Source organism: Symphalangus syndactylus, chromosome 21 (genome assembly GCF_028878055.3).
Source record: "Symphalangus syndactylus isolate Jambi chromosome 21, NHGRI_mSymSyn1-v2.1_pri, whole genome shotgun sequence".
Lineage (NCBI taxonomy): Eukaryota > Metazoa > Chordata > Mammalia > Primates > Hylobatidae > Symphalangus > Symphalangus syndactylus.
In genome coordinates, this window is record NC_072443.2 from 25,278,076 (window position 1) to 25,299,024 (window position 20,949).

A 20,949-nucleotide genomic window follows, 5' to 3' on the forward strand; every position below is an offset into this window, starting at 1 on the left:
AAATCTATTTTTAATATTAACACAATAAATACATAAGTAAAACTGGATGATCTCTACCTTTATGCATCAACATGAATGAATCTCACAAAAAAATGCATGCTATGTAAGAATACATATTGTTCAGTAACCTGAATCATTTTTCTAAAGTTCACAATTATATAAAACTTAAAATTCAGAAAAGTGGTTAATTCTAAGGCGAATGCATGGGAATGGGACAGAATGGGCAAAGTGGGGAACACAGAAGGCTTCAGTGATACTGGTAATAGTCTATTTTTTAATAGAAGGTGAACATTTGGGTGTTTAACATTATGTTTTTTAACTTAAATGCATCTGATATGTATTAGACCTGTGTTATAGTTCTACCTCTGCTACTTAATCTCTTTGAACCTCAAAAAGTTTCCACATTTATAAAATAGAAATATTAATTGCTCTCCTATCTATATCATAGGCCTAAAGATTAATATCAAAATAGGATAGTGTGAAATGAATAAAAATAACACCATTTTTCATGATTCTAATCATTTAATCCAGAAAAATATTTAGACAAAAGCATATCAAAATATTATCAATGCTTATTATTGAGGAATGGATTATAGGTAATATCAATTTCATACCTTTCTATATATTTTTTAATATAAATATGCATTATTGTTCAAATTAGGAAAAAGTTTAAATGTTTACATAAATTACAAATAGATAATAATGAAATATTATTTTGAAAAGAGTGATAACCATATAATGCAAATGTTCAAGAGTTAACAGTGCAAATGAGTATCATTATTAGTAATTTTATTCAAAACTGACTAATGTTTCTAGCATAATGGAGTTGAACTTAGGATATATGTACTATTTGTATCAGTGTTTTTCAAATTGCTAGTCAGAAGAAAATTTATGACATAAAACATATAGAAGAGAAATTTTAAGTTAACAGGGGAAAATGATCTCAAAATAGAGTATCTTCTTTAGTGGTTATGTGGATTATTGTCATTACCAAATTACCAAAGGAAAGCTTAAAAAGAAAATCAACTGACATGAATATAGGAAACTATGACAGAGCTGGAATACATTAATAAAAATGAAACCTCCTCCACTTCCATTTAAAAGCTTTGGGCTCCCTCTGTTGGAAGTCTATATTACAGTCTTGCAACTTAAAATAGCAATTTGATCCCTTTCACTCAAGGCTAATTACCAATCTCTGCTGAGTGGCTAGCTACAATAAAACCTTTATTACTTTTGTAAAACATAATTTTATGAAATATTTTTCTTCTTTTTTTTTTATTTTTAGGTACAGGGTCTCACTCTGTCACCCATGCTGGAGTGCAGTGGCTTGATCATTGCTCATTGTAACCTCTAACTCCTGGGCTCAAGCGACCTTCCAGCTTCAGCTTCCTTAGTAGATAGGACTACAGGCACACAGTACTGCGCCTAATTCTTTTTTTAAAAGTTTTTTTGTAGAGACAGGGTCTTGCTATGCTTCCCAGGCTGATCTTGAACTCCTGACCTCAAGCCATCCTCCTATCTTGGCCTCCCAAAGCACTGAGATTACAGGTATGAGTCACCACACCCAAGCCTATTTTCTAATACAATTCAGTACATATTATTCGGAAATTAAATTAGACTTCTTTACATTAGCAGTTTTAAAATATTTCTAAAAATCCCAATGGGAAGTAAAATTTAAAAATACTAAAAAATTCTGCTCAGTCTGACCTAAAAGGGAGTTCTTAATAAATATTTACAATGGAAGGGCAAAAAAAGAATCAGAACTTCAATTAGGAAAGTAATCTACAGACTTGTTCAGGAACTGATAGCTCATCTAAAGCAGTACAAATGAGAACAGTAGCTGGCTGACTTATCTCCATATTTGGGGTTAAAGAGGTCTTCCCAAGGATAAGCCAAAACACAGGAGTTAAACACTAACATATTTTGCAAAATAAACTAAAAGTCTTCTATATCAAAGAAGATACTATAAAGAAATTGTAGTATAGCAAACTTGAAAAACAATTTACAACACATATTACAAAGAGTCAATACCTTTAATGAGAGTTTTTAAAATGAATAAGAGATGAGCACCCTAATAAGGACAAATACTAACAGAAACTCATATAAGAAATTTTTAAAAACATATTCACTAAAAATGATTTAGTTTGGATAATCGTCCCTGACCAAATCTCATGGGGAATTATATCCCCAATGCTGGAGGTGAAGCCTGGTGAGAGGTGTTTAGGTCATGGGAGCAGATCCTTCAAGGCTTGGTGCTGTCTTCATGATAGTGAGTGAGTTCTTGCTATATCTGGTTAAGAGTGTGTAGCAGCCTCCCCCCTCTTTCTCTTGCTCCTGCTTTCACCATGTGATGTGCCTGCTCCCCCTTTGCTTTCCACTGATGGCAGCAGCAGCAGCCCATCTGGAGCAGCTGCTGCAAAGAGGCCGGCTGCAGTGGGGGAGGCACAGCCGGGACTGCAAATTCCACAGATCTGGTGGGAGCTGGGAACAGACAGAAGCCCCACCCCCCTTCCAAGTTGGAGGGACAGGAGCCCTGCCTTCCCCAGCACTGCTGCAGCCGCACAGCCACAGCTGCAAACCTGGGCATTCTTGTACTCTAAAGAGCCCGGGAAGGCCCCCATGCCCCCACAGGCTCAGAAGTGTCTGCTTCCACTGCCCAGCCTCTCCACTTTCAGTGCCCACTACAATTCTGGAGCAAAGTTGAGGCCAAGGCCAGGTGCTGTCACAACCTGGCCAGGTATACACATGCTCGGGTACATGCCAGCCTCCTGCCACCTCAGCCCCCTCTGGACTTTGGGGGCCAAAAAGCACAGAAGGGAAGAGGATGCTGAGGGCAGCTCAGTGTGGGCCTGCAGGCACCCCTCAGCATGAAATGCCTGGGCACTGGGGACAGGAGGTTGATGGCAGTGGGAGGCAGACCAGCTCCTGGGCAGAAAGGGGAGTGTCCCCAGTGAAGCCCCTCCTTCAGGCCTGGGACAGCCTGAAGCCTAGGGCCCAGGCTCCCAGTTCCGTGGACCAGAGTGACAACTTATGGTGCTTTCTCCAGGCTGACCCATGGCTGCCTATGGACCAATAAGCATGCACTTCCTACCCTCCGAAGCCCATAAAAACACCTGGACTCAGCTAGACTCGGGCAGATATCAGGACTACCTGCCTGCAGAGAGGAGCTACCCACTGTGGGTCCCCCCTCAGCTGAGAGCTGTACACTCGACAGGATGACCTGCCTGCAAATAGGAGCTATCCACTTCGGGTCTCCTGAGAGCTGTACTGTCACTCAATAAAGCACAACTTTACCTTACTCACCCTCCAGTTGTCCACATACCTAATTCTTCCTGGACACAGGACAAGAATTCACGACCTGCCGAGTGGCAGGACTGGAAGAACTATGATACAAACAGGGCTAAAAAGGGTGCTACACACTCTTGCCACGTTGGGGGCGACTAGAAGAAGAGAAGACAGAAGGAGAGAAGAGCTGTGACCCTTAAGGGAGCCCAGACCTAAGAGTTCCCCTAGCCAGGGCTGTGACACCCTCTTTGGGGCTCTGCAGTTCCTGGTGTCTCCAAGCTTCTGGGCACCACCTCAATCCCCGGTGCCAGCAGTGGAAGCCACTTGCAGTAGGACTAGTCCAACTACAGTCTTGTGGGAAGCCAGTACCCATGCCAGCACCTGGAGATGCCCGTCCCACCACAGCCGACATGCCTGGCTGTGCACAGCAGCCAGACCCAGCACTCACTCGCTCACACACCCCTCGCCACTCTGCACCTGGCTCGCCCTTGGCAGGTATGGAATCCGGGCCAGTAGTTGGGAGCCAAGCACAGCCTGCCAGGCCAAGTGGGCAGAACAAGCCCAGCAGACTCAAGCAAAACTCAGGCAAAGATGTCACAAGGATCCTGTGACATCACCACGATTGTAAGCTTCCTGAGGTCTCCCCAGAAGCAGTGCTGCTATGCTTCCTGTACAGTCTGTAGAACTGTGAGTCTATTAAACCTCATTTCTTATATATTACCCAGTATTGGGTATTTCACTAATAGCAGTGCAAGAATGGCCTAATACAAAAAAAAAAGACGAATGAAATGACAATTTAATGAAAACAATTATATATTTTTGCCTATAGCTTATCAAAAAAAGTTTAATCATCACACCTAATTCTTGTTAGAGTATAACAGATTCAAACTGAAAGGATTTACTAAAATAAATATATGGAGATGTGTTGTGTGTGTGTGTGTGCATGTGTGTATATATATATCTATGTATTATACATATACATGTGCCACTTACTGAAGCATTGACATATAGACAAAAAAAAAATACCTTGAATATCTTCTCATGAGGAATTACACATAAGTTAAATGAAGTGAACACTCCCCACAACCTTAAAGCCCACCCTCAGACCCCACCCAAGGACAAGGATGACCACCACAGCAGATTTTGGCAAAAGGCAGGGGCTAAATCTGCCACATTTAGGAGATTAAACAGTGCTCAGTCCAGCTTCAAAGCCTACACCAAGGCCCCACATAGGCAGAGTCTAACGTCAACTATGCATTTTTACTTAGCAACAGGTGGTCCTATCCATCTGATGGGCAACTCCACCTAAACTTAGGGCCTCTCCTGCAACTTCGTCCAACTGCTGAACTCAAACAGCAGTATCACACAGCCAGAGAATACATCTTGTGACTCTCTCCATCTAAGACAATTGCACAACTATCCAGAGCTCAAATGAATTGCAGAGCACCTCCAGTGGCCTCAGTCGATAGCAAAGCCCAGTCAGCTGACCTACCCAAACTCAGAGCAAAGGCAGCAGCCCAGTCATCTAGAGAACCCAACAGCAAACTCTGTCTACCAATGATCATTACCAGCTAACACATCTAGAATTATAGGCCAGACTAAATGGTGAAGGTCCATCTCTGCCAAAACTGTAAAAACTAAAAAAGGTAGCTACCCTCAAATGAGCAGACAACAAGACAAGGACACAAGGATCAGAAAAATCAGGATATCATGACACCTCCAAAATAAAATGAGTAAAGCCGCTAACAACAGGATCTTGAAGAAAGATCTGTGAAAGGACAGACAGGAAATACAGAATAATCCTCTTAAAGAATTTCAGTGAACTACAAGAACACATCGATAAAAAAAATTAACGAGGGGGCTTCAAGAGGCTGACTAGAGGCATCTGGCACTTGCCTCCTCCACAATTACGAACCAAAACAGCTGTTAGATAACCACCTATCAAATACAGCTTCTAAAAAATAACACTATAATTCAGCAGAGAACTGACAGGGAATCTCTGAGGCACAGAAAAAGGGAAATGAAGCATTTGCCTGGCTAAGATGCACTCAGAGCCAGGACAGACTCCTTGCTGTGAGGAAAAGGTAAGCGAGAAACCCCCAGAAGTCCATGTTCCACTGAAGACTCTTGTAATCCTAGGTAAAGGAGAGCCCCTTGGCCCTGGCGGGACCTGAGACTAATATGGGGGCTGCCTGGAGTCCACATAACTGCACTGTTCAGTAGGGAGAGATCATGCTGGATCTCACACATCCCCTGAGACTCAAGCAGCTGCAATACAGCACCATTTTGAGAGCCTAGTTACCAACAGACGACATCATGCCCTGAGGCCCAACAGCCCCTCTATTTCCACATCCCTGAAGGTCTGCTGACATTCCCCAAATCCACCTAGAAGGCTGCAGCATTGCAAGATTGGCTGGAACCAGCAGTGTGGCCAGATCCCCAGCACTCTAGTCCAGACAGTATCCTGCATGCCAGAAAACAAGTAGTGCGATGCTCCAGAAGGCTGCCCCCAGGACAAAGGGAGTCAAAGCATGTTCTCCCAGAGCCTGAGAGGTGCCTGCCTAGGCACTAACAGCAACCTAGCTCCCTCCAAGGCCAGAGCTGCTACAACATCTGCACACATTTTCAGAGGGTCTGGGGACCAGCCTTCCCAGCTGACATCCCAGGCCCCTAGAATAAGTGTCTCCTACCTGCTGCAGGCACTAGCACATGCCATACAGGGGCCTAAAAATGGGCAAGCCCTGCCAACACCACCAATGTTGGCACCCAAGTACATCATCTGGGAGCCTTGGAATCAATGGACCCTAACAACTGCTGCTGCTGGCACCCATGTGCACCATACAGGGGACTGAGTACATGCCTTCCCTGCCCACCATCACCAGGGCCTGAGTGCATGGTTGAGGGACCTGGGAAGCAACCAGCCCTACCCAATGCAGCCGGTGCCCACATGCACAATCAGAGAGCATAAGACTAGGTCAGCCCTGCTCACTGCCACTGTTAACACATGAATGTGCTGTCCAGGGATAAAAAAAAAATCAACCCACCACACCAACTACCACCAGTACCAGCACATACCATTGAGAGGCCTGACAATAGGCCTACCCCATACACCAACATCACAGCCAGCATGAGCCATTCTGGGGCCTGGAAACAGGCCCACCCCACCGACCAATACCACTGCTGGCACCCAAGTGCACTGTCAACATGTCCAAGGATTAACCCAACCCACCCATTATGGCCAGAGAGCCTGACTAGAGACCTGCCCCCTCACAACTTCTGCTGGCAGCACCCACACACATCATTCAGGGACCTGGGGCCTTCCCTGCCCACCACTGCTGGTGCCTACACAGCCATCATTACCACCACTGCCAGCACCACAGTGTGCCATCCAGAGGCCTGGGAAATGACACACCCAGGCTGCCACAGCCACTGCCTGTGCACTCCATCAGGGAGCATGAGGACAGGCACTTCCTGCCAGCCACCGCTTAAGTCATTACCCCCATGATTCTTCTGGGAGCCTGAAAATCAACCTGCCCCATCTGTAACTTTCTTCACACACCATCAGGGGGGCTAGAGGACAAGTCCATCTTACCCACTGCCATCACTGCCAATGAGCACATGTATTGTCAGGGGGACTAGGGATCGATTAGGGAGCACACCACCGATGGCTTCTGGGGGACTGAGTACAAGCCTACCTGACATGCACTGTCTGGGAGCCTAGGCATAGGCCCACCAGCCTGCTGGCAGTTCCTGCATATGCCTCCTGGAAGTTCAGGGACTGGCTAGCCCAGCCACCACAGGCACCCACTTGTGCAGTGCTTAAGGAATAAGGATTGACCAGTCACAGCTACTACCATCACCAATGCCACTCACACATCACAAAAGTCTATGAACCACCACTGCCACAATGACACCTGAGCAAGCCCACCCGAAGGCCCAAGAACTGGCCCACCAGGACATGCCACCACCAGCACAACTGTTAGAAGCCTGGGGGTCCAAGGACCAGCACATCCAGCCTTCCACCACCACCACAGGTATCTAAGGGCCAGCTTGTTTGGAGTCTCCATCTCAGCAGAGCCTCACCACAGCCTCCACTAACAACAAAAACCTAAGCCACTGAGGAACACAGACACCACTGACGTTAATTACAGCCAAAAAAATTATACACAGACTGCACCATAATGCCCATCCAGACAGAATCAAAGCCATAGCATCTTACTCAAGCAACACTATACATACACATCTACAAGAAAAAGTTTCCCTACAAAAGCTAATACATAAAATTGGAAGAAATAACTGTTCAACCAGATGTGCAGATATCAATGTAAGAACATAAGAAACATGAAAAAGGAAACATGACATGTACAAAGGAATATAATAATTCTCCAATAACATATTTCAATGAAAAGGAAATCCATAAAATATCTGAAAAAGAATTCAAAATAATGATTTTTTTAAACTGAGGGAGATATAAGAGAACACAAATATACAATATGAAGAAATTAGGAAAACAATTCAGGATCTGAAGGGGCAATTCAGGAAATAAATAGATATCAAGGAAAAAAAACTAAACAGAAATCCTGGAACTTAAGAATTCAATTAATGAAACAAAAAATACAATCAAAAGCTTCAACAATAGACTAGACCAAGAACTTCTGAACTTGAAGACAGATCTTCTGAAAAAACACACACATAAAAAAAGAAAAAAAGAATTAAAAAATGAAGAAAGCCTACATGACATATAAGACACCATAAAATGACCAAATATTCCATTTTCAATGTCCCAGAAGGCAAAGAGAAAAACCGAAGGGATAGAAAACATATTTCAAGAAATAATAGCTGAAAACTTCCCAAGTTGAGCAAAAGATTTATTTTTATTATTTTATTTTTAATTTTTACCTTTTTAGAGGTGGGGTCTCCCTCAGCCACCCAAGCTAGAGTAGAGTGGTGCAATCCTAGCTCACTGCAGCCTTGAACTCTGGGGCTCAAGCAATCCTCCCACCTCAGCCTTCAAATCTAGCAAGAGATTTAGACATACAGATACAGGAAATACAGAGATCCTCAAATAGATACAATACAAAAAGGTCTTCTCCACAGCACATCATGGTCAAACTACCAAGTCATAGAAAACAAGAAAATTCTAAGAACAGCAAAAGAAACATGTCTAGACACTTATAAGAGAATCTCCATCAAACAAAGAGCAGATTTCTCCACAGAAAACATGCAGGCCGGAAGAGAATGAGATGACATATTTGAAGTACTAAAAGAAAAAAAAAAACTGCCAGCCAAAGATACCATACCTAGCAAAGTTATCCTTCATAAATGAGTAAGAGTTTTTCCCAGACAAGCAAAAGCTAAGAGAACTCTTCACCACTAGACAGGCCCTACTTATGTTAAATGCTTAAGAGAATCCTACACCCAGAAGCAAAATGGCACTATCTAAAATAATGAACATACCCAAAAGTACAAAACTAACTGTTGAACAGATATACAAATGAAAATGACAAAGGAGTTGAACACTGTCACTACAGAAAACCACCAAACTGAAGTGATAAATGATAAAAGTGGAAGAAAGAAAAAAAGGATATATAAAACACCCAGAAAACAATTTACAAAATGCAGGAGTTAAGTCCTCATCTATTAATAATAGCCTGAATGTAAAAGGATTAAATTCCCAACTTGAAATATATGAGCCAGACACAGTGACTCATGCTTGTAATCCCAGCACTTTGGGAGGCTGAGGTGGGTGGATCACCTGAGGTCAGGAGTTAGAGACCAGCCTGACCAATATGGTGAAACCCCATCTCTACTAAAAATACAAAAATTAGCCAGGCATGGTGGTGGGCATCTGTAGTCCCAGCTACTTGGGAGTCTGAGACAGGAGAACTGCTTGAACCTGGGAGGCGGAGGTTGCAGTGAGTCGAGATTATGCCACTGCACTCCAGCCTAGGCAACAGAGCGAGACTCTGTCTAAAAAAAAAAAAAAAAAAAAAAAAAAACCCAGAAAGATATGAAGTGGCTGAATCCATTTTTTAAAAATGACCTAACTGTATGCTCCCTACTCACGTCACCTATGAAGACATACATTGACAGAAAAAAAAAAAAAAAAAAAAATTCCACACAACTGGAAACCAAAAGCATGCAAGAGTAGCTATACATACATCAAACTTTAAGTCTGCTTTCGGTTTCCATTTGCAGATTTTAAGTCATGCTTTTGGTTTCCATTTGTAGACTTTAAGTCAAAAACTGTAAAAAGAGACAAAGAACAACATTATATAATGATAAAGGGATAAGCTAAGAGGATGTAATTCCAAATATACACGCACTTAATATTAGAGAACACAGAAATATAAAGCAAATATTATTAGATCTAAAAGAAGAGACAGACTCCAATACAAAAATAATGGAGATTTCAACACCCTATTCTCAGTAGTGGACAGATCATCAAGACAGAAACTGAACAAAAAAGTATCAGACTTAATCTACACTGTTGATCAAATGGGCCTAACAGACATTTACAAAACATTTAATCCAAGGCTGCAGAATACACATTCTTCTCATCAGCATATGGAACATTCTCCTAGACCATATGTTAAGACACAAAACAAATCTCAATAACTTTTTAAAAATCAAAATCATATCAACTATCTTCTCAGACTGCAATGGAATAAAACTAGAAATCAGTAACAAAGGAACTTTAGAAACTGTACATGGAACTTAAACAACATGCTCCTGAAGAACCACTGGATCAAGGGAAAAAAAATAAAAAAGAAATTTAAAAAGTATTAAAACAAATGAAAACAGAAATACAGCATACCATAACATATGGGATCCAGCAAAAGCAGTGCTAAGAGGGAAATTTATAGCAGTAAACACCTAAATCAAAAAGTAGAAAGATTTCAAATAAACAACCAAATGATGCATCTAAAAAAAACTAGAAAAGCAATAACTAAACCCAAAATTAGTAGAAACAAAGAGATAATAAAGTCATAGACTAAATGAAATACAGTAAGAAAAATTAAAAGGATCAACATAAGGAAAAATTGTTTTTTAAAGACAAACAAAAATCACTGGCCATACCAACTAAGATTAAAAAAAAAAAAAGAACACTGAAATAAATACAATCAGAAACAAAAAAAGGAGGCATTAAAACTGATACCACAGAAATACAAACAATAATTAGAGGATATTATGAACAAGTATATGCCCGCAAATTGGAAAATCTCAAGGAAATTGAAAAATTCCTAGAGACATACAACCTGCAAGATTGAACCAGGAAGAAAGAGAAAACCTGAACATACCAGTAACAAGCAACAAGATCAAGGCAGTAATAAAAGGTCTATCAACAAAGAAAAGCCCAGGTCTGGACGGTTTTATTGCTGAATTATATCAATCTTACAGAGAGGAACTAACACCAATTCTTCTCAAACCATTCCAAACAACTTAAGAGGAGGAAATTTTATCTAACTCATTCTACAAGGCCAGCACTACCCTGATAATAAAACTACACAAGGACATGAAAAAAAAGTTCAGGCCAATATGAGCAACACAGATGCAAAAATCCTCAACAGAACACTAGCAAACAGAATCCAACCACACATCAGAAAAGATAATGCACCATGATCATGTGAGATTTATCTCAGGGATGCAAGGATGGTTCAACACACACAAATCAATAATTGTGACACCTCATATTAGAATGAAGGGCAAAAACCATGTGATCACCTCAACAGATGCAGAAAAAGCATTTGTAATATTCAATATCCCCTCATGATAAAAACTCTCAAAATAATAGGCAAAGAAGTAACACATTGCAACATGATTAAGGCCCTATATGACAAATCCACAGCCAAATTATACTGATTGAATAAAACCTGGAAGCCTTTCCTCAAAGAACTGGAACAAGACAAGGATGCCCACCTTCACCACTCTTATTCGGCACAGTCCTAGAAGTCCTATCCAGAGCAATTAGGTAAGAGAAAGAAATAAAGGGCATCCAAATTAGAAAAGAGGCAGTCAAATTATCCCTCTTTCCAGATGACATGACCATACATATAGAAATACCTAAATACTCCATCCAAAAACTCTTATAACTAATAAATTCATTAAAATTGCAGGACACTGAATCAACACAGAAAAATCAGTTTGCATATACCAACAATGAACTAGCTGGAAAAAAAATAAAGTAATTCCACTTAGAACAGCTACAGAATAAAATACCTAAGAATAAATTTAACCATAGAGTTGAAAGATCTCTCAATTGGAAACTACAAAACACTAATGAAAGAAATTAAAGAGGACATAAACAAATGGAAAGATATCCCAAGCTCATGGATTAGAACTAATAGTGTTAAAATGACCATATTTCCCAAAGCAATCTACAAATAAAATGTAATCCCAATCAAAATGCCAATGCCAATGATATTCTTCCTAGAAACAGAAAAACCAATCCAAAATTTCATATGGAACCACAAAAGACACCAAATAACCAAAGCAATACTGAGCAAAAAGAACAATGCTGGAGGCATCACACTATCTGACTTCAAAATATATTACAAAGCTATAGTAACCAAAACAGCGTGACATTGGTATAAAAACAGCTGTGTGTGGTGGTACACACCTGCAGTCCCAGCTATTCAGGAGGCTGAGGAGGGAAGATTGCTTGAACTCAGGAGTTCAAGGGTACAGTGAACTATGATCATGGACTGCACTACAGTCTGGATGACAAAGCAAGACCCCATCTCTTTAAAAAACAAATACATAGACCAATGGAACAGAATAGAAAACCTAGAAATAAATCCCCATATTTAGAGTCAATTGACTTTCAACAAAGGCACCAAGAACATATACTGCAAAAGGACACCCTCTTCAATAAATGTTGCTGGGAAAACTAGATATCCATATGCAGAAGAATGAAACTATACCCCTATTTCTCACCATATACAAAAATCTACTCAAAATGGCTTAAAAATTTAACCATAAGACCTGAAAATGTAAAACTTCCAAAAGAAAACAGGGGAATAACTATATGACATTGGTCTGAGCAATGATTTTTTAGATTTCACCCAAAAAGCACAGGTAACAAAAGCAAAAAACAGACAAAAGGGATTACATCAAAATTAAAAGCTTTTGTACAACCAGTGAAATCATTTTCAGAGTGGAGAGACAACCTATAGATTGGGAGATAGTCACAAATCATATATCTCACTAGGGATACATACATATCTAAAATATGTAAGGAAACTCAAACAACTCTATAAAAAGAAAACAAATAATCCAATTTTAAAAATGGGTAACAGAATGAATAGACATTTATCAAAAGAAGATAATGGGTGCAGCACACCAACATGGCACATGGATACATATGTAACAAACCTGCACATTGTGCACATGTACCCTAAAACTTAAAGTATAATAATAATAATTTTAAAAAAAGAAAAAAAAAGAAGATATACAAATGTCCAATAGACATATGAAAAAATGCTCAACTTCACTAATTAGGGAAATATAAATGTCTTAGTCTGTTTCGTGTTGCTGTAACTGAATACCTGAGACCAGGTAATACAATACAATGAACAGAAATTTATTTAGCTCACAGCTAATCAAGCTGAAAAGTTTGAAACTGGGTGGCTACATCTGGCAGCTTCTAGTGAGGGCTTCCTGCTCTACATAGCATGGTAGAAAAGTGTAAGAGGAAGCAGGAGTGTGCAAAAAGACTAAACAGGACAAACAGGTTTATAACAACTCATTCTCATGAGTACATGTGATATTTGGTACATGCACAGAATGTGTAATGATCAAGTCAAATTATCTGGGGTATCCATCCCCTCAAGTATTTATCATTTCCATGTGTTGGGAACATTTCAATTCCTCTCTTCTAGCTATTTTAAAATATACAATGCACTACAGTCACCCTACTCTGCTACTGGATATTAAAACGTATTATTTCTATCTAACTATATAGTAGCCATTAACCAAATTCTCTCCATTGCCCCCCACCACACATATACTTCCCAGCCTCTAGTGTTTATAATTCTACTCTCTGCCTCTATGAGATCAACTTATTTAAGCTCTCACATATGAGAGAGAACATCCAATATTTATCTAGAAAGAAGTGCCTGTCTTATTTCATGTAATGACCTCTAGTTCCACCCATGTTGCTGCACATGACAGGATTTCATTCTTTTTTATGGCTGAATGGTATTCCATTATGTATACAGACACCGTATTTTCATTATCCACTGATGGGACACTTAGGTTGATTCTGTATCTTTGCTATGGTGAATAGTACTGCAAAAAATCATGGTAGGTGCATGTATCTCTTTGGTATGTTGACTTCCTTTCCTTTAGATAAATACCAGTAGCAGGACTACTGGATTGTACAGTGGTTCTATTTTTATGTTTCTTTTTAAAATTTTTTTGTTTTTTTTGTTTCTTTTTTTCATCTATTTTAGTTTTCTGAGAAATCTCCATACTGCTTTCCATAATAGTTACACCAATTTACATTCCCACCAACAGTGTATGAGAGTTCCCTTTTCTCCACATCCTTGCCAACATCTGCTATTCTTTGTCTTTCTAACGGCCATTCTAGCTGAGGTAAGATGATATCTCATTGTAGTTTTGATTTGCTTTTCCCTTATACTTAGCAATGCTGAGCACTGTTCACATACCTGTTTGCCATTTATATGTCTTCTTTTGAGAAATGTCTTTTTATGTCACTTGCACACTTTTTAGTGGGATTATTTGTTTATTTTTACTGTTGTTTGGATTCCTTATATATTCTGGGTATCAGTCCCTTCTTGGATGAATAGTTTACAAACATTTTCTCCCATTCTGGAAGTTGTCTCTTCACTCTGTTGATGAGTTGGCTCCTTAGCTGTGCAGAAGCCATTCGGCTTAATATAGTCTCATTTATGTATTTTTTGTTGTTGCCTGTGCTTTTGAGGTCTTAGTCAAAAAATCTTTGCCTAGACCAATGTCCAGAAGCATGTCCCCTATGTTTTCTTCCAGTGGTTTTATAGTTTCAGGTCTTACGTTTAAAGTATTTAATCTATCTTGGGTTGATTTTTTATATGTGGTGAGAGATAGGGGTCTAGTTTCACTCTTCTGCATATTTTCCCAGGATCACTGTTGAAGAGGGTGTCCTTTCCCCAGTGTATGTTCTTGGCACCTTTTGTTGAAAATCAGTTGGCTGTAAATACATGATTTATAGGCTCTCTGTTCTGTTCCACTGGCCTATGGATCTGTTTTTATACCATGCTGTTTTGGTTACTATAGCCTTGTAATGTATTTTGAAGTCAGGTAGTGTAATGCCTCCAGTTTTATTCTTTTCACTCAGGACTGCTTTGGCTATTTGGGCTCTTTTTTAATTCCCTATGATCTTAGGGTTAAGATTAACAAATTCATCTTAAGGGAAGAAAGAACTAAAGCTTGGTTTAAGGAGTTCAGTATTTGTTAAATTAAATGGGGAGGCTAACAAAGCCATAACAATTGCTTTGGCAGCAATGGTGATGACAATAGTGGACTCAGGAACACATGTTGGCACCCTCTCTGTAGAAGACTTCAGTAACATCAAATATAGCAATATCCTTTAATAGTACTTTTGATATCAGCACCAATAAGAGAGACACAAAAATAATAACTAACTTTTAATAATCACCTACTAACTTCCTGGCATTATACTTGGGACTTTACATGGATCATCTCCTTAAATCTGCATACTAACCCAATAAGGTGTGTATTATTATCCCTGCTTTAAAGACAGGGTAAGAAACTTGCCCAAGGTAAGTCAGTGTATTAGCAGTATAGCTAATATCTTAATCCAGATGTCTGGCTCCAAAGTTCATGCTTATTCCAAATACACGAATCAAATAAAATTGTCACTAAGAGAATGATTTTCAAGGTCCACATCAAAACCACCTGGAAATTCCACATCTATTTAGAAAGGATTTAAAGGAGAGCTAGTGTTCCCACTGAATAGTTTTTGGGGAATGACTGGAAATATTATACCTATTAATATTATTAAACCTTAGCCCCAGAATGGCATAAAGACAGAAGTGTACAGATTACAATTTGATTGTTTCATACAATCTTCAAAAGTGCAATTTTTCATAACAACATAAATGTGCACTGACATCATCTGAGTTCCATGGCAATGGCACATCATAAGTTTTTTCTTTTAATCTTTTTCCTTTTTTTTGCTCATCATTTGACTTAAAGCTCAATCATCACAACTTTTTCTCCAACAGAAAGTACCTTCAATAATATTTTCATTTATTTTATTTATAATATTTTATGGGCACAAAGAATTCTCAGAAGTGAGATTGAAAAGAAAAGAAACTGGATCCCTTCCTTACACCTTATACAAAAATTAATTCAAGATGGATTAAAGACTTAAATGTTAGACCTAAAACCATTAAAATCCTACAAGAAAACCTAGGCAATACCATTCAGGACATAGGCATGGGCAAGGACTTCATGTCTAAAACACCAAAAGCAATGGCAACAAAAGCCAAAATTGACAAATGGGATCTAATTAAACTAAAGAGGTTCTGCACAGCAAAAGAAACTACCATCAGAGTGAACAGGCAACCTACAGAATGGGAGAAAATTTTTGCAACCTACTCATCTGACAAAGGGCTAATATCCAGAATCTACAATGAACTCAAACAAATTTACAAGAAAAAAAAAACAACCCCATTAAAAAGTGGGCAAAGGACATGAACAGACACTTCTCAAAAGAAGACATTTATGCAGCCAAAAAACACATGAAGAAATGCTCATCATCACTGGCCATCAGAGAAATGCAAATCAAAACCACAGTGAGATACCATCTCACACCAGTTAGAATGGCCATCATTAAAAAATCTGGAAACAACAGGTGCTGGAGAGGATGTGGAGAAACAGGAACACTTTTACACTGTTGGTGGGACTGTAAACTAGTTCAACTATTGTGGAAGTCAGTGTGGCGATTCCTCAGGGATCTAGGACTAGAAATACCATTTGACCCAGCCATCCCATTACTGGGTATATACCCAAAGGACTATAAATCATGCTGCTATAAAGACACATGCACACGTATGTTTACTGCGGCACTATTCACAATAGCAAAGAGTTGGAACCAAGCCAAATGTCCAACAATGATAGACTGGATTAAGAAAATGTGGCACATATACACCATGGAATACTATGCAGCCATAAAAAATGATGAGTTCATGTCCTTTGTAGGGACATGGATGAAATTGGAAAACATCATTCTCAGTAAACTATCGCAAGGACAAAAAACCAAACACCGCATGTTCTCACTCATAGGTGGGAATTGAACAATGAGAACTCATAGACACAGGAAGGGGAACATCACACTCTGGGGACTGTTGTGGGGTTGGGGGACAGGGGAGGGATAGCATTAGGAGATATACCTAATGCTAAATGACGAGTTAATGGGTGCAGGAAATCAACATGGCACATGGATACATATGTAACAAACCTGCACACTGTGCACGTGTACCCTAAAACCTAAAGTATAATAAAAAAAAAAAAGAAAAGAAAAAGAACATTTTTGTGAGGTAGATAGGGCATTCAAAATTACTTCTCTTTTTACAACTCAGAAAACTGAAGTTTACATTAAATGAGATAAGCATTAACCCAAGTGCAAAAAATTTAGTATACAGTGAGCTAAGTCCTAGGTATAAATGGAAATAAGACACAATACCTCTTCTCCTCAAGGAGCTCATGGTATAGCAGAGGAGGTAGAAATAAACATCTATACTGCAACGTGGATAAGTACTTTTGTTGTTGTTGTTGTTGTTGTTATTGTTTTTTGTGTGTTTTTTGAGATGAAATTTCACTCGTTGCCCAGGCTGGAGTGCAATGGTGTGGTCTCAGCTCACTGCAACCTCCACCTCCCGGGTTCAAGCAATTCTCTTGCCTCAGCCTCCCAAGTGGCTGGGATTATAGGCCCCTGCCACCGTGCCTGGCTAATTTTGTATGTTTAGTAGAGACAAGGTTTCACCACGTTAGTCAGGCTGGTCTCGAACTCCTGACCTCAGATGATCCACCTGCCTCGGCCTCCCAAAGTGCTGGGATTACAGGCGTGAGCCACCATGCCCGGCTGTTGTTTTTGAGACAGGGTCTTGCCCTGTCACGCAGGCTAAGATGCAGTGGCAATCACAGCTCACTGCAATCTTGAACTCCTGGGCTCAAGCAATCCTCCCACCTCAGCCTCCCAAGTAGCTGAGACTACAAGCATGTACCATCACACCTGGCTCATTTTCTTCATTTTTAGCAGAAACAAGATCTCACTATGCTGCCTAGGCTGGTCTTGAACTCCTCGCCTCAAGTGATCCTCGTGCCTCAGCCTCCCAAAGGGCTAGGATTATAGGCATGAGCCACTTGATAGATACATTACTAATTTCCCCAATTACACATTACATTTAGTAACTGAATAATGCCACCGAAATTCTCATTTTGGGGGAAAAACTTAGCAAGAGACCTAATAAAGTAGAAAGTTAAAACTGTCTTTACTAATTCACTAAGTAGAACCTAGATGACAATATTGTCCAAAAGAAGAAAAATTCAAGAATTCATAGAAATTAAAGAGTTTAAAATAATAAAATTTGTTGTAGATATTTAAAAAGGCAACTATAAGTACTATTTAATGTAATTAGGCTTACAATAGAAATACAAACCAGAAGTTAGCTTTGGATAGTTTGGGGGGAAAAAAATTAAGATAATCAACTTTTCATTTATATAAAAAGTATCCTACAGGCTGAACACAGAAAATAAAAAGAGAAGGTTCAGAAGCTTGTAGCAAATGGAAGTTTATAAATCTAATAGAATTTACTAACTGACCATCCCTAGCTTTGTGCCACAGATTTTTTCTATTTCCAGTTCACACACAATCCTCTCCTAGAGCTTAAAACAAAGGCAACTTCAGATCTGCATTTCTCTTATTGGCCCAACAAGCTACACTTGTCAATGGAATTCAGCTTTTCCATTTGTTAATGGAAAATCTCAAACCAATTTTTAAGTAATGTGTTCAGCCATTCACTCAAAAAATATTTACTGAGCACTAAGTACTAGTTAAAATTCTGGGGTCTAAATATAAAAATAACAGACAAGGCCGGGGCAGTGGCTCACACCTGTAATCCCAGCACTTTGGGAGGCCGAAGCAGGCAGATCACGGATCGACACCATCCTGGCTAACACGGTGAAACCCTGTCTCTGCTAAAAAATATAAAAAATTAGCTGGGCGTGGTGGCACGTGCCTGTAGTCCCAGCTACTTGGGAGGCTGAGGTAGGAGAATCACTTGAACCTGGGAGGCAGAGGTTGCAGTGAGCCGAGATCGCGCCACTGCACTCCAGCCTGGGTGACAGAACGAGACTCTGCCTCAAAAAAATCAAAGTAAAATAAAATAACAGACAAGACTGAATGGGTAGATGGACAGATGGACAAATAGAACAGAAAAAAAGAGGGGAATAGACTAATGTCAGAGGAATGGATTTCAGTTACACCAGACAAACTGGGACACTGAAATAGGTTACCAGATTTTCATTAAGTATCTGTATCCATTTTTCCAAAATACAAGTATGGTGGCCAGTGGTTCTGAAACACATTATTAACCATGGACTGTTGGTTCCAATAGCCATTCCAGCCACCAGCGGAGAAAAATAATACCAGCTATCAGAGCACATTTACCTCACATTTAGCAATAATGTATCTGTGAAAAAGAACAGGGAAGGATACATAAAAATAAATATAATTATTTTGAGTAAAGTTATCACTAAACATACCTTTCAGATAAATAACAGCTCTTGTGAGGGTTTAGACTTTGATAAGATTCTAGGCTGCCATCAGATGATGAAGAAAGTTGCTCTGATTGCAAGTTGTCTGTATCACTCAAACTTCCCTCAGTTACAGGTGGGGTCCTTATGTATTTTCTTCCTAACTCCGTTCCCAGGACATTCGTCAATATAACTCTGGGTATCCTGTCACACAGAATAACAAACACTGTACTGTACTGAAGTTTTCAGTTAAAAAAAAAAAGTATTCCAGGAAGCTGAATTTTCAATCATTGCCATCTTAGCACAAAAAAGCCGTTCGAACTATACTACCCTAGAAATTAACCCATAAATACTCAAAAATTTAGAAAAACACAATCTTTTTCTTTATAGAAGCACTTGTTTCTTATCACTTATAACATAGATTAGCCTGCCACTACAATGTCTTTAATTATACTAATGGATGCCATTGAGGGGCTTAAAATTTTAACAAATTCTTCTCTAAAACTGCTTTCCTTTTCCAGAAATTATTAAAGACACAGCTTACTACAAATCAATTCAAGAAATCTGTTCTTCTCATTTAACAGAAATGTCTTTGATAAGTAATTTACATACTTGCAATTGGGAAATGACAAATGATAAATCCAACAAGACACCATTCAGAATGCATCTCTGGTAATGAAAGATTCCATAACTGAAACAGCACATATAATGGTGATAACATATATGCTAATATATAATAGCATCAGGAAAAGAGTCAATACATTTAAATGTTTAGAAAATTAAAGTTTCTGTTTAGATGGTTTTTCTTTTTTGAGACAGGGTCTCACTCTGTTGCCCAGACTGGAGTGCAGTGACACAATCACAGCTCACTGCAGCCTCGACCTCCCCGCTCAAGTAATCCTCCCACCTCAGCCTCTTAAGTAGCTGGGACTATAGGCACAAGCCACCACACCCAGCTAACTTTTTTATTTTCTGTAGTAACTATGTCTCATTATGTTGCCCAGGCTGGTTTCAAGTAGCTGGGACTATAGGCACAAGCCACCACACCCAGCTAACTTTTTTATTTTCTGTAGTAACCATGTCTCATTATGTTGCCCAGGCTGGTTTCAAACTCCTGGGCTCAAGCAATCCTCCCACTTCAGCCTCCCAAAATTCTGAGATTACACGTGTGAGCCACTGCATCTAGCCTGGACTGTATTTTTAAGTCTCCAGACCATAAATTGGTGAGTTTTATATCAAATGCACTATATAAGCCTGACATCTTCTTAAACAGAAGATGTACATTTGATACATAAAGAAGTACATTTGGTATAAAATTAGTGCAATCTTTACTTTGCTGGCCAGTCATTATTATGAACATTACTTTGCCACACTACAATAATGCCTTCAATATTGATACTCAGCCCAGAATTCACTGGCCCAAGCCAAATTATTGTGACTTTTTTAAGTTCTTGTTATGTAATTTTAAAGTTTTCCAAATGCCCGGTTGACTGTTATCAATATGCCACTAGCAATACTTTACTTATACTTTGTAAGAAACAATATATAGAAAGGGCCAGAGTACAAGCATACCTCATTTTATTGTGCTTCACTTTACTGCACTTCACAGATACTGTGTTTTTCACAAATGCAAGGTTTGTCACAACCTTGAGTAGAACATATCTATCAGCATGATTTTTCCAACAGCATGTGCTCACTTTGTGTCTCTGTGTCACATTTCGGTAATTCTCAAAATATTTCAATCTTTTCATTATTATTATATTATGATGATCTATAATCAGTGATATTTGATGGCACAATTGTAATTGCTTTGAAGCACCACAAACCACGCACGCATAAGACATTGAACTTAATTAACAAACGTTGTGTGTGTTCTGACTA

General features: G+C 39.4%; 1 protein-coding gene across 14 annotated transcripts in view; it reads right to left on the reverse strand.

Moving 5' to 3' along the window:
* SENP7 (SUMO specific peptidase 7) overlaps nt 1–20,949 on the reverse strand; it is a 199,126-nt gene that overhangs the window by 62,031 nt on the left and 116,146 nt on the right. For 8 of the 14 annotated variants that reach the window (XM_063629969.1, XM_055259049.2, XM_055259055.2 and 5 more), the window contains one exon: nt 19,078–19,272. The exons of the other annotated variants lie outside the window; for them this stretch is intronic. In XM_063629969.1, coding sequence (XP_063486039.1) covers nt 19,078–19,272 — 195 coding nt within the window. The remainder of the gene's footprint in view (nt 1–19,077; nt 19,273–20,949) is intronic. 14 annotated transcript variants of the gene reach the window in all.